General features: G+C 41.7%; 1 protein-coding gene across 2 annotated transcripts in view; it reads left to right on the forward strand.

The window, feature by feature from the left end:
• The window catches only part of selenos (selenoprotein S), a 28,495-nt gene that overhangs the window by 1,302 nt on the left and 12,906 nt on the right, over nt 1–14,287 (forward strand). For both annotated transcript variants that reach the window (XM_048563014.2, XM_048563015.2), the window contains exons 2-3: nt 1,029–1,172; nt 13,629–13,735. In XM_048563014.2, the coding sequence (XP_048418971.1) occupies nt 1,029–1,172; nt 13,629–13,735 (251 nt within the window). The remainder of the gene's footprint in view (nt 1–1,028; nt 1,173–13,628; nt 13,736–14,287) is intronic.

The raw sequence follows: 14,287 nt of genomic DNA on the forward strand, positions 1-14,287 counted from the left end.
CTTCCTTCCATTTGACTCCGTCGATACTTCACGTTGCCTCCTGGAAACCAGCCAAGATAATCAAAGACCCCTCCAGCGTCCCGGTTGTACTGTAAAGATACAATAGTTTGAAAACACATACCAGTGGATTTAAGAACAGCTTCTTCCCTGCTGTTATCAGACTTATGAACAGTCCTCCCAGATTTTGGGTTGATCTTTCTTTGTAGTTGTAACACTGTATTCTGCATTCTGTTCTATTAATATGCTGTACCTTTTTGTAAGATTTGTTTGGTTAGCACATAAAAGAATACTTTCACTATCTCAGTACATGTGGCAATAATATATATCAAATACATCAAACCAAATGAATATTGATTATTTTATGACTCAGATGTCATAACACGGAGGCCACTCAGGCTATTCGATCCATCTGACTTTCTGTAGAGCAGTCCATTCCCCCCACTTGATCCTAGTAACCCTATTTGGCTCTTTGCTTCAAATGTCCATTCAATTCCCTTTTTGAAATTATTGATCATTCGTCTCTGTCATGCTGAGGGGCTGCGTGTTCCAGGTCATTACTAATTATAATCACATTTCATGCCCAAAATTTTGCTCTTTAAATCCTGTTCCATAGGCTCTGCATGTGGGCCAATGAAAGTTTGATTAAAGTTCTGTATAATCTCTCTTCTTCCCCCCCCCCCCCCACCATCTTTCCACTCAATAATTCTGATGAAGATTCAAGATGCCATATGTTTTACAATTACAGTCCCAAGAATTCCTATCACTTTCAAAGATACTTACAAATCTATAGCTGTGTTGCAAAACTATTGGATATTAAGTTGTTGTCCCAAATCTAGCAGGAGCAACTTGAAGGGATCAGAAGTAGGGAACCTGGTAGCTGTGTTTGCTCTAGGACCCCAAGAGGACCAGGTTTTAATAGACTAATAGAACCATGAAGCCTGTAATGAGCAGATCTGAGCTCAGTTGTTTGCACTTGCTTTATCACACTGTAAAAATAGTATCAACAGTTTTTTCCATCTTCCTTTCAGTAACACAGGTGCTGAATGTTCTGTCTGAATATGGCTGGTACATCCTCTTCAGCTGCATTGCTGTCTACTACATCTTGCAGAGGATTAAAAGTGTGTTGCATTCGAGAAGGCACAAGCAGACGCAAGCTTCAGAGGCCCAGCTTGGTACAAATTTTGTCTTATTTGCTTTTGGGTGAAACATGTTGTCAGCTTGTCTTAGCATATTATAAGGTTGCCATTCATACTTCCTCAAAGGCAGAGCAATAACAGACTCTCAGCTTTGAGGTTAGGCATCTGGTGTACATTTTGAAAGTTCCAAATACATAAAATAATCCAAATCTGAGTACTATTTTAAAAAGAGAGAAAGTCACTAGTGGTAATGGATTATTTTGTAGTTTCTTTTTTGATTTCTCTGTCCAATCACACTGGGTAAATGATGGTATACACCCAAGAAAATCAAATCCAACTTTTTTCAGTGATGCGCTAGCAGACAGCCTTTATTGTCATGTGCTTAGAATACAAGGGGCTGGAAGTTATGCCCCGCTTGTACAGCAATCTGGTTTGATTCCACCGAGAGAAACTGAATTCAATTCTGGGCCCCATATTTCATAGAATTTAGAGCCTACAGTGCAGAATGAGGCCATTTGGCCCATTAATTTGATACCAGCCTTCCAAAGAACATCCCACCCTGACCCTACTGTATCCCCATCACTCACTATGTAGCATTGCTAATCCACCAAGCCCACATGTCTTTGGACTGTGGGAAGAAACAGCAGAAACCTATACAGATGCAGGGAGAACATGGAAAATCCAGTCAGCCAAGCATGGAAACAAACCCGCATCCCCAGTGCTGTGGAGCAACAGTGCTAACTACCGAGCCCAAATTTCGGGAAGGATGTAATGGCTCTGGAAGGTGAGCAGCACAGAGCAATGCCAAGGCTAAATTACGTGGACTCTCAGCTAGGCGTGGGCTCCCTTGAATATAGAAGATTGAATTGATTGCTGTTGAGTATGATTAAAGGATTTTGTCCTGTACAGCTGCAACATGACATCCTAACTCCATACTGAATGTACTGACCAATAAAGGCAAACCTTCGTCATTACACTGTGTACCTGTGACACCACCTTCACGGAACTATGATACTGCACCCTAAGATCTCGTTTGGCAACATTCCCCAGGATCCTACAATTAAATGCATAAATTCTGCCCTACATAATACTTGAAGCGGTAGACAGAATAGATGCAGGTAATATGCTTCCCTGGTCCCTGGTTGGGAAATCTAGACCGGGGGCACAGTTCAGAAATAAGGGGGATGCCATTTAGGACCATGGTGAGAAATTATTTTATTCAGAGTGTGGTGAATCTTTGGAATTCTGTACCCCAAAGAGCCATGGAATGTCAGTCTTTGAGTATATTTAAAGCAGAGGCAGAAAAAATCTTGGATTATTGATGCTGTAAAGGATTTTGGGATAGTGTGTAAAAGGTGTTGAAGTGTTCAAACAGATACAATTGTATTAAATGGCACAGCAGGATTGATTGGCTGAATGGCCTATTCCTGTTCCTATGTTCCTAAATTCAGCTTCTAAAATCATTCATTATCCAGTTAGTTATCTGAATAATTGACTTAGTTTGTTTAATGAATCATCAATACTTATAGAACAAAAGTAGGCCATTTGCCGTTGTACTTTGTGTTGTCTCTTTGAAAGAGTACTTGTGCTGAGTTTTGTTTTGCTTACTGTTTGTCATCCTGTAATTTACTCAATCTCAAGAATCTGTCCATCTTCCCTTCAAATCACAAGTGGAAATTACTTACTCCATCTATTCAGTAAAATGTCCAGATACTGACGATTGTTTGGGGAAAACACTTCTGCACTTCTGCCCTGCAGATCTTTGTCTAAGTAATCTGTATACACTATCTCTTTTTACAGTTTATGAACTAGCTGTGCCTCCTTTTAAGAACTTGTGCATGAAGACACCAGGGATTCTCAGCTCTTCTACGCGTTATGCCATTTTAAGAATGCTATCTTTCTGTATTCCTCATACAAAGTGTACAATTCACACTTTACATCAGACTCCTTACTGCTTGTCGCTGGCTTTTTCACCATTCTATTTCAAAACCACTAAATATCATGTGTTACTTTGCCAAGTTAGCGTCATTCCACTGTTCCTTATGTCTTTATCTAGGATGAAAAGTGCCTTTTTTTTTGTTAAAAACTTGCATTGAACGCCGAGTAACGCAGATCCCACAGTGTAGAAGCATGCCATTCAGCCTATCAAATCCATGAACTCTCTAAATGGGATCCCATCTAGACCCAATGCCCTGCCCACTCTTTCCCTGTAACACTGCATTTCACCATTGCTAATCCACCTAACTTACACATCCCTGGACACTAAAGGCAATTTAGCATGGCACATTTTTGGACTGTAGAAAGAAACCAGAGGACAGAGGAAACCCACACAGACATGGGAAATTGTGCAACCTGCACACACAGTCACCCAAGGGTGGAATCAAACTTCGGTCATTGCTGTAAAGCAGCAGCACTAACCACTCAGCTACTTTGCCACCCCCATGTGTTGCGATGGTAATGCCATTGAATGTCAAGGGGTGGTGGCTAGATTGTCTCATATTGGCAATTATCGTTGCCTGGAACTTGTGTGATGCAGTTATTACTTGACACATTTTGGCTGGATATTGGCCAGGTCTTGTTGCATTTGAACATGGACTGCTTCGGTATCTGATCAGTCGTGAATGATGGTGAACATTATGCAATTGTCAGTAAGCATCCACATTTCTGACTTTGAGAGAGGGAAGGTCAGGAAACATCTGAAGATGGTTGGGCCTAGTTTACTACTGAGGAACTCCTGCAGAGATGTCTTGAAGTGGAGATGACTGACCTCCAACAAGCAAAGCCATCTTCCTTTGCACCTGGCATGCCTCCAACCAGCAGAAAGTTTTTGCTCAATTCCTGTTGATTCCAATTTTGCTAGGCTTCTTAATGTCAAATGTGACCTTGATGTCAAGGGCTGTCACTCTCACCTCACCTTAGGAATTTAGTGCTTTTGTTCATGTTTGAACAAAAGCCGTAATGAGGTCAAGACCTGAGTGGCCTTAGCAGATCACAAACTGAGCATCACTTGAGCAGGTTGTCATTTATGTATGTGTTGCTTGATAGCACTGTTGATGACACCTTCCATCACTTTAACTGTTGATTGACAGTAGATCAAAGAGGTGGTAATTGCCTGGGTTGAATGTTTCCTGCTTTTTGTGTATAGGATGTACCTTGGCATCTACCCTACAATGTGGAAAATGCCTGTGTTGTAGCTGTACTGGAACAGGTTGGCTAAGGGAGCGGCAAGTTCTGGAGCACAAGTCCTTCGTACTGTTGCTTGAATGCTTATCAGGAGCCATAGCATTTGCAGTATCCAGTACCTCCAAGTGTTACTTGATATCACATGGAGTGACTTGAATTGGCTGAAGATTAGCAACTGCAATGCTGGGGCCACTGGAGGAGGCCTAAATGGATCATTCACTCGGTACTTCTGGTTCACAATGGCTGCAAAAGCTTCAGCCTTGCCTTTTGCACAGCGTGGGGCTCTTCCATCATTAAGGACGTGGTTTGTGGAGCATCGTCATCTCACGAGTTGCTAAATTGTCTACCGCCATTCATGATTGAATATGACAGGACAGCAGAGCTTAGATCTGATCCGCTGTTTGTGAGATTGCTTAGCTGTATCACTTGCGTATGCTGTTTGGTAGCTTCACCAGGTTGACACCTCATTTCTAAGTATACCAGGTGTTGCTACTAGCATGCCCTCCTCCTCAATCCATTGACCAAGTCTTTACGATAATGATTGAGTGTAGGAAATGCCAGGTTATGAGTTTGCAAATTGTGTTGAAGTGCGATTCTGCTGTTGTTGGCCTTCTGTCACATGAGTACCTAGTCCTGAGTTGCTAGATCAGTTTGAAATCTGTCCAATTTTAGAACTGTGGTAATGCCTCATAGCACAATGGAAGATATTCTCAGTGTGAAGGCAGGACTTTGTCTCCATTAGAGCTGTGTGATGGACGCTGTTATCCATGGACAGATCTAAAGCAAGCAGCTTGGGGAGTGTGAGGTTGACTGTGTTTCTCCCTCTTGGTTCCTTCAGTACCCTCAGCAGACTTGGTCTAGCAGCTTTTAGGACCCAACTGGTTCAATCAGTATTGCTGCTGCTGAGCTACTCTTGGTGTTGGATGTTGAAATCCTCAACCCAGAGTACATTCTGTGCCCTTGCCACCCTCAGTGCTTCCATAGAATCCCTACGGTGCAGAAACAGGCCATTCAGCCCAACAGTTCTGCACTAATCCTCCAAAGAGCATCCCACCCCCAACCTCATCCCTTTAACCTTGCATTTCCCACGACTAACACACCCAACCTACACATCCCTGGATAATTTAGCATGGCCAATTCATCTGTCTTGCACATCTTTGCACTATAGAGGGGGGACAGGGGGGAACCAGAACACCTGGTGGAAACCCATGCAGATATGGGAGAATTTGCAGACTCCAAAGACAGACAGACAGTTGCCTGAGGCCAGAACTAAATCCGGGTCCCTAGCGCTGTGAGGCAACAGTGCTAATCACTGAACCTGCGTGCCGCCCGAGCATTTGACGTAACGTTATGAAATTATAACCAAATTAATTTTGCAAGAAGTTTGTCTGATGTATGATTATATATTCTGCTAGTCAATCACTATTTTCAGGAGAACTAGGAACAATTTTAATTGAGGTTTATATCATATTTATATAATTTCATCAGCTGAGAGAGATTGGTGTGTAAAATCAGGAAGAGGTTTCCTTGTTTAACCTGATTCCATTAGACTTCATGCAATCCAAAATCAATGTTGAGAACTCCCAGGCCAACACTTTCCCAACTATTTACTATTATGCTGCCACATTTGCTGCAGGATAGTGATGGTGGTGTCTGTAAGGAATGATTCTGTGAATATGACTGTGCTGTTGCTTGAGACAGCTCTCCCAATTTCTGAACTAGCATTCCCCCCCCGCCTCCCATGTTAGTCAGAAGGACCTTGCAAGGTTGTTTCAGCTGTTATCTTTTCTGATGCCTCCAACAATGCCAGGTTGTCCATCTGGTATGATTTCTTTGTTGAGACTTTAGCAGTTGTTACAATGAATGATTTAGTAGGCTACTTCAGAAGGCTGTTGAGAGTCAATCATATTGCTCTGGATCTGGAGTCATGTGTAGACTAGATCAGATAAGGAATGGTAGATTTCCTTTCCTGAAAGACATTAATGAACCAGATGGCTTGTTACGACGTTTGGCAGTGGTGACTTGGCAGGCATCCATTGTCATCGTGAAGTTCTTAATTTCAGATTATTTATGAATTCAAAATTCACCATATGCCAGAGTGGAATTTGAGCCCTGGTGTGCAGAATATTAGCTGAATTTATGGATTAATAGTCTAGTGGTTATACTATTAGGCTATTGCCTCCACCTTAATGAATAAATACATGATATAAACCTCAATTAAAATTGTTCCTAGTTGTCCTGAAAATAGTGATTGACTAGCAGAATATATAATCATACATCAGACAAACTTCTTGCAAAATTAATTTGGTTATAATTTCATAACAGTAGCACAAAGGTACCAGATTTTTCATGCGTATTTGGAATTGTTTCCTGAAACATTATATGCTTGGACTAACAAGCAAGGCAGTCTGATGTTGAGGGAACATCTGACAGTACCCCACAGAATCAGAATTATGGTGCAGAAGGAAGTCGTTCAGCCTGTCATGCTTGCACTGACTCTTCACATCAGCATCGTTGCCACTTGCCAATCTCCTGCTTTTTCCCCATACCATCTCACACTATTTCTATCCACATCATCCAGTGTTCAACAGGACCTGTCTCTGCCACATTTTCAGGCAGTCCATTCCACACCCAAACTGCTTGCTGTGTGAAATTTTTTTTCTCTCTCATTCCCCTGGCTTTTCCACATGATTTCAATTCTATGGCCCCTCACTCGTTTCTTTTATGAACAAGAGGAGCTTCTCCAGCCTACTTGTAATTTTAAAAACCTCGATCAAAACCTCCTCTGCAGGCACTGACCCAGCTTCTTCAATCTATCCTCATAGCTAAAGTTTCCCATTCCTGGAACTGTGCTTTTGCACTTCTCCAATGCATTCAAATCTTCTCCTTAAAGTGGCACCCACACATGAAACAGTTTTCTATTTTGAAAGCTGACGAGGGTCCCGGTTCCACAAGGGAGTACAGTCAGATCCGAGTTTCTGGTACCACGAGGGTCTTTACTCTACAAGAGTGTAGGAAGAAGAAAGAAGGTGTGATGAGATAGAGGCATTTCTGTGGCCATCAAAATAGGCCGTGAACAACCAGAGATTGTGGTCCATGTTCATGCTAATGACGTGGGTAAGAAATGTGGTTTCTCAAATTTGGGGAGCTAAGTAGGATGTTATTAAGCAGGGCCTTAATTGTGGTTAATCTCTGGGTTACACCCAGTGCCACGTGCAAGTGAGTATAGAAATGTGAGGATAAGGCAAATGTGACTGAAGATGGTAAGCTTTAGATTCTTGGGACAGTGGGACTGACTCTGGGGAAGATGGAAGATGCGTAAACCATAGGGAATGTATGGGAACAGAGCTAGGACTGAGTTCCTTGCAGGGCATTTTTGCTTGAGTTGATGCAAGGGCTTTAAACTAATTTAGGATTATGGGAATTAACAGTGAATAGTAGCAGAGAACACCAAGGCTTACAAAATATGAGAGGTTATTAGCTGGCACTGGTACAGAGAAAAGCAAGTTAATATTGATGTTGGAGGAAGGGAGATAGAAATGAAGTCCAAAGCACAGTTAATGTGCATGTATTTAAATACTCAGATTATTCTAAATAAGATTTGCGAGTTAAAGACACAGATTGATACATAGAATTTTGATATGGTGATGAGAGATCTAGCACAAGGAAGGGCAAGACTGGGTGTTAAATATTCCTGGGTATAAATTTGTTCAGGAAGGAGGAGGCATAATAATATTGGCTGAGGAGGACATTGCGGTGCTGGAGAAAGACGTGTGAAAGTTCAAGCTAGAGTTGAGGAATAAAAATAGTAAATTACATTGTCAAGTATGTTCTGTTGACCATTAACTTGTCAAAAGAATATTGAGGAACAAATCTGCAGGAAAATTACAGCGAATGCCAACATTGTACAGTATTTGTAATAAGGGGCCTCAGTTACCCATATATAGCCTAGGATTTTGTTCAGGTGAGTTTCCTACAGCAATATGTGTCCCATCCAGTAAGGAAGGATGCATGTGAGGCTTGGTCTTTGGAAGCACGTCAAATGTCAGTGGAGAAACATTTAGGAGACTGTGTAGATTGTATCAGAAGGTTCAGGTTGGTGGTAGAGAATGACCTGCAGCAGTCCAGAGTGAGAAAAATCAATATGTGGAGAACTGGCTGTAATGGAGCAAGAATAGAGCTGAGCAGAATTTATTAGATAGTTTGCAGGAAGATTAATAACTGAACAAAGAGCCATCTTCAAAGAATAAATTGTTTGAGTATGGTCGAGGTATAATCCCTCTCATGGGGAAGTTAGGACAAACAAAAATCTACGCTTCCCTGGTGCAAGAGAAGGTATAAATTAACATTAGAAAGAAAATGAGTGCTCATAACTGGTAATACAGTTGAGAGTCAGGAATACTGCAGGTTTCTGAGTTGGGGTGGGGTGGGTCTACATGGAGGCAGCAGTGATGATAAAGGATGTGAGAGAAGCAAAAAGGAGTTAGGACAATAGACTAGCAGACAATATAAAGGGAGCTTTGAAATAAATAGAGACGGGGGTGGGCCTGGGGAAGGTAGGTGGAATGGTGATTGGTGAGTACAGGTAGGCAGTGGTAGGAATTGGTTAGTGAGGTGGGAGAGAAGGTGGACAGGTCAAGGAGACATGAATGAGAGGGAGGGTTGGTCATAGGATGAGGATGTGGTGGGGAGATTTTGAAGCTAGTAAAGTCCACATTGAGACCATTGGGTTGTATGCTCCCAAGGCAGAATCTGAGGTGCTGCTCCTCCATTTTCCAGGTCGCATCGTTTTGACACTGCAGGAGGCCCAGGATGGACGTGTCGTCATCCAGGGAGTGGGACGGGGAGTTGAAGTGGTTTGCAGCTGGAAGATATTATCATTTGTCATGAACCAAGTGTAGACGCTGTACAAAGCGGTCTCCGAGCCATTGGTGAAACTAAGTGGAGGCTTGGAGGCTGCTTTGAAGAGCAACTATGCTCTGTTCACGACGAACGATAACACTTTCCAGCCTACAATCCAAGGTCTCTTTGTTATCTCTGATTCCAGCATCTGCAGTTCTTGCTGTCTGCAGTCATAAATGGATCATTTTCAGGTTGGTGAGATATAACAAGTGATTTGCCACAGGAATCGGTGCAGAGGCCTCAACATTTTACAGTTGATATAAATGAGATCAAGGAAGAGACCAAAGATATGGTGGCTAAATTTGCTAACGTCACATGGTAAGTAGGAAATTAAGTGGGTAAAGATATCGCAAGTGGAGATTTTCACATCATCTTGTCAACATTCTATTTTGGCAAGAAGAATAAAAGAGGAAGTGTATTATCATGTAGTGAGAAATTGCATGCATCTCCGAGCTCTTCAGGGGGACCTCATGTATGAATTACAAAAGGTTAGAACACAGGTATGACAAGTAATTGGTAAAGCTAACAATGTTCTAATTTATTGAAAGGGAACTGAAAGCAGGTTCTGCTTCAAATGTACAAGTCACTGGTGAAACCAAATCTGGTACTGGTCTGGTCTGGTCCCTCTATTTCACGAAGGATGTAAATGCATTGAAAATAGTTCAGAGAAGGTTTTACGAGGCTAATTTTGCAATTGGTTGGGTTATTGTATGAGGAAAAGTTAGATAAGCTACATTTGTGTTTGCTGGAGTTTAGAAAAGTAGGAGATGACTGAAGCATGCAGTATCCTGAATAGTCTTGACAGGGTGATTGTGGAAAGGATGCTTCCTCTTATGTACATGTAGGGATTACTATTTAAAAATCAGAGATCACCCGTTTAAGCGATGAGACATTTTTCTTTAAGGCTTAAGTGCGAAATTGAGGGCGGCTAAGAGTCATCATAGTGGAATTCTGGGATATTGCCACAGTCATCACTACTGTACAGCAGGTCAGACCGAACCTGGTGTCAGGGTGTGGTTGGAGCAAGGAGGGGGGAGTTGCCCTTTTGTTAAGGGAGGACATAACTGTGCTCAGAGAGGAATATCTTTAAGGGTCATTAAATGAGACAATATGGTTAGAACGCAGAGACAAGAATGGGATGGTCACTCTGTTAATGTATTATACACCCCAAACAGCCAGCGGAGACTAGAGGAGCAGATGTGCAGAGAGGTTGCAGATATCTGTAGGAATAATTGAGTGGCATTGTTGGAGATTTTAATTTTCCCAGTATTGATTGGGCCACCCAGGGTGTGCAAGGCCCCAACGGGTGAAATTTGTCAAGTATGTCCAAGAAAGTTTCCTACATCAATCTGTAGAGGGCCCAACTCCAGAGGGTGCAACACTGGGCCTCCTCTTACAAAACAAAGTCAGGCAGGTGGCTGCTGTCATTCGGAGAGCACGTTGGTTCCAGTGACTATAACTCTTAGTTGTAACATAGTTATGGCAAAAGATAGGACAGGACCACAGGTTAAGGTGCTAAACTGGAGCCAGGCCAATTTTGGGGCCATTAGACAGGATCTAGCAGAGGTTGATGGGGTAAGTCTGTTTGAATGAATGACTTGCAAATGGGGATGCTTTTAAAAGTGTGATATCTTTTATGTACGTCCCTGTTAGGGTGAAGGGAAAAGCTGGCAGGTTTAGGAATCCCTGGCTGATGAGGGATATTAAGGCTCTGGTCAGGATAAAGAAGGTGGCATACATTGGGTATAATCTATTGGGTTTAAGTGAATCCCCAGATGACTATAAAAAATGTAGGAGCCACTCAGAAATCAGAGGCAAATCAGAAGATCAAAAAGAGGGTATGAGATGGATCCGGCAGATAAAGTTAAAGATAATCCCAAGAGGTTACATAGCTATATTAACAGTAAAAGGGAGAGAATAGGTCCCCTTAAAGATCAGAATGGCTGTCTATGTGTGAAGCCACATGAGATTGGGGAGATTTTTAATAAATATTTCTCCTCTGTGTTTACTGAGGAGAGAATCATGTGTGCTAAGGAAATAAGGGAAACAAATTTTGGACTGCATACACATTAACTGAGAGGAGCTGTTTGCAGTTTTAAAGCGCATAAAGGTGGATAAAGCCCTTCGGCCTGATCAAGTCCATCCTTGGTCATCTTGGGAGGTTAGGGAGGAAATTGCAGGGGCTCTTGAAGAGATTTTTGCTTCATCTTCAACCACTGGTGAAGATCTGGAAGATTGGAAGGTGGCTAATGTTGTTCCATTTAAGAAAGGTAGCAAAGACAGGCCAGGGAACGACAGGTCAATCAGTCTGACATCAGTGGTAGGCAAGTTATTGGACAGGATACAGAGGGACTGGATCAACCAACATTTGGATAGTTGAGGTCTGATTAGGGATAGTCAGCATGGATTTGTGCGCAGGAAGTTATATCTGACAAATCTTTTACAGTTTTTCAGACGTAAACAAGAGGATGGATGAGGGTAAGGCAGTGGATGTTGACTATATGGTCTTTAGTATGGCCTTTGACAAGGTCCTGCATGGCAGGCTAATCAGGAAAGTTAGGTCACATGGGATACAGAGAAAGCTAGCTAATTGGATTCAAAATTGGCTCGATGGTAGGAAGCAGAGGGTGACGGTTGAATGTTGTTTCTTGGACTAGAGGCCTGTGACAAGTGGTGTGCCACAGGGGGTCGGTGCTGGGATCTTTGTCATTTGTTATTTACATGAAGGATCTGGATGTGAATGCAGAAGGCATGATTAGTAAGTTTGCGGATGATACAAAATTAGGAGGTATCATTGACAGCGAAGGTGGTTGTCAAAAATTACAGAGGTGTTGATCAGATGGTGAAGTGGGCTGAAGATTGGCAAATGCGATTCAATACAGAGAAGTGTGAGGTGTTGCATTTTTGAAAAGTCAAACTAAGGTAGGACTTGCACAGTAAATGGTAAGGTGTTGGAGTGTTGTGGAACAGAGGGACCTAGGAATACCAAGTACATAGTTTGTTGAAAGTGGCATCACAGGTAGACAGGGTGGTGAAGGAGGCATTTAGCATGCTGGCCTTCGTCGGTCAAGGCATTAAGTATAGGAGTTGGGATGTTCTGTTACAGTTGTATAAGTAATTAGTAAGGCCACGTTTGGAGTATTGTGTGCAGTTTTAGTCTCACATAGTTAAACTGGAACGTTTGCAAAGAAGATATGAGGATGTTGCCAGGACTAGTAGGCCTGAGTTATAAGAGGAGGTTGGCCAGGGCAGGACTTTACGCCTTAGAACATAGGAGAATGAGGGGTGAGTTTATTGAAGTGTATAAAATCATGAGGGATGGCAAATTGAGGGCTCAAATTTAAGGGTGAGAAGGGCAAGATTTAAGAATGACCAGACGGGCAGCTGCTTCATGCAGAGAATGGTGCATATAAGGAACGGGCTGCCAGAGGAAGTTCTTGAGGCAGGTACATGGTTGGGAGGGGTTGAGAAGGATATGGACCAAATGTGGCAATTGAAACTAGCTGAGTGGGCACCATTATCAGCATGGACCAATTTTAGCCAAAGGGCCTGTTTCCATTCTGTGACATTGGAACTTGTTCTTCAGCAGGTAATGGAAGCAGTCTTGGCATATTTTTTAAAGACAGAGGTAGATACGTTTTTGATTTTTAAAAAAAAGAGTAAAAGGTTATTGTGACTACCTGGAAATGTAGAGTAATCTGGCCATGATCTTATTGAATGATGGAGCAGCTTCCAGCAGCCAGTGGCCTACTTGTATAGTTCGTATCATCAGGCTGATTTTTGGTGGGGTGAAACAGAATTGATATCACAGTGGGCACGACTGTCAACACATAAAATTCCATATGAAAACTGCTGATGTTTGAAGTACTTAATGACAGATTTACTAAATACTTGCTTTGTCTTGGTCATCACAGTCGAGCATGAGGATAAAGTACCAAAGTTCTCGAGAAAATAAATCAAGGAAGAACAAACTTGATTCAATATAAGTAAATAATTGTGACAGAGAAACTGACAGAAAAGCTAGATCTCCAGAACCCAATAAATTCACTCCATTTTATATTTTCAGAATTTTCCTTTAGACCTTAATTCTATTCTGTTGACACAGTGACCGATTATGAAATAGACTTCCACGTTTAGCACAACGTTCTGTAACCAATCTAATCTCAAGTGAAGGGAAGACGTTTTCAGTCTATTTTGGGTAATTAAATTCAGTCATCTTCATTCTCAGTTATCTTTTGATATCCATTTAAAGGTGGCAAAAATGACTTATCCTAATAGTGTTTCATGGTTACAAAAGCAGTCATGAAATTTCTATTCCAAAGAAAAAGTACTTCTAACTTTTCTTGAATAAATTTCTTCATTAAACATGCACAACTTATAGAATGGTTTTATTCTGTTTAAAATTAGAACCATCATTAATTATGAGGCGCCAGGAAGCAATGGATGCTGCTCGCCATCGGATGCAACAGGAGCTGGATGAACAGGCAGCGAAATATCGAGAAAAGCAGAAAGAAGTAAGACTGCAATGAATCAGCTGATCACAATGTCACCACCTGTTGTCGGTAGATGATTTGGATGTCAATACAGGAAGCATAATTTCAAACTATCAGTGACAAAAAACCTGTTTCACTGGTAGGACATTAAATAATGTTCTCAAATCTGTCTTAAAGAGTCACAGGGATGCTGAAGAGAAACTTTGTTTAACAGCATGTTGTTGAGCATTAAAATGTTGGAATGCAATACCTGAATGATTGGTTGAAACAGAATCAATCGAAATTTTTAAAGGTGAATTACATAAATACTTGTAAAAGGCAAAGGTTAGTGTGTTCTGGGGAAAGAACAGAGGATCAGGATCAATTTCAGAAGTCTTTGAGAACCAGCCTCCTGAGCTATAAGATTCAATAATTCAAAGAGGATTAGCAAGCAAAGTGAATTGTAAATTAGATCAGGTTAATGAAGTTGGCAGGTGGGCTACCAGGCAGAAGTGTATTTATTGAGATAAGTGTCAGTTGAGACTGTTTTGGAGTGAATACCATGAGGGAAATGCGCAGTCAAAGTAGAGACAG

Source organism: Stegostoma tigrinum, chromosome 33, assembly GCF_030684315.1.
Source record: "Stegostoma tigrinum isolate sSteTig4 chromosome 33, sSteTig4.hap1, whole genome shotgun sequence".
Lineage (NCBI taxonomy): Eukaryota > Metazoa > Chordata > Chondrichthyes > Orectolobiformes > Stegostomatidae > Stegostoma > Stegostoma tigrinum.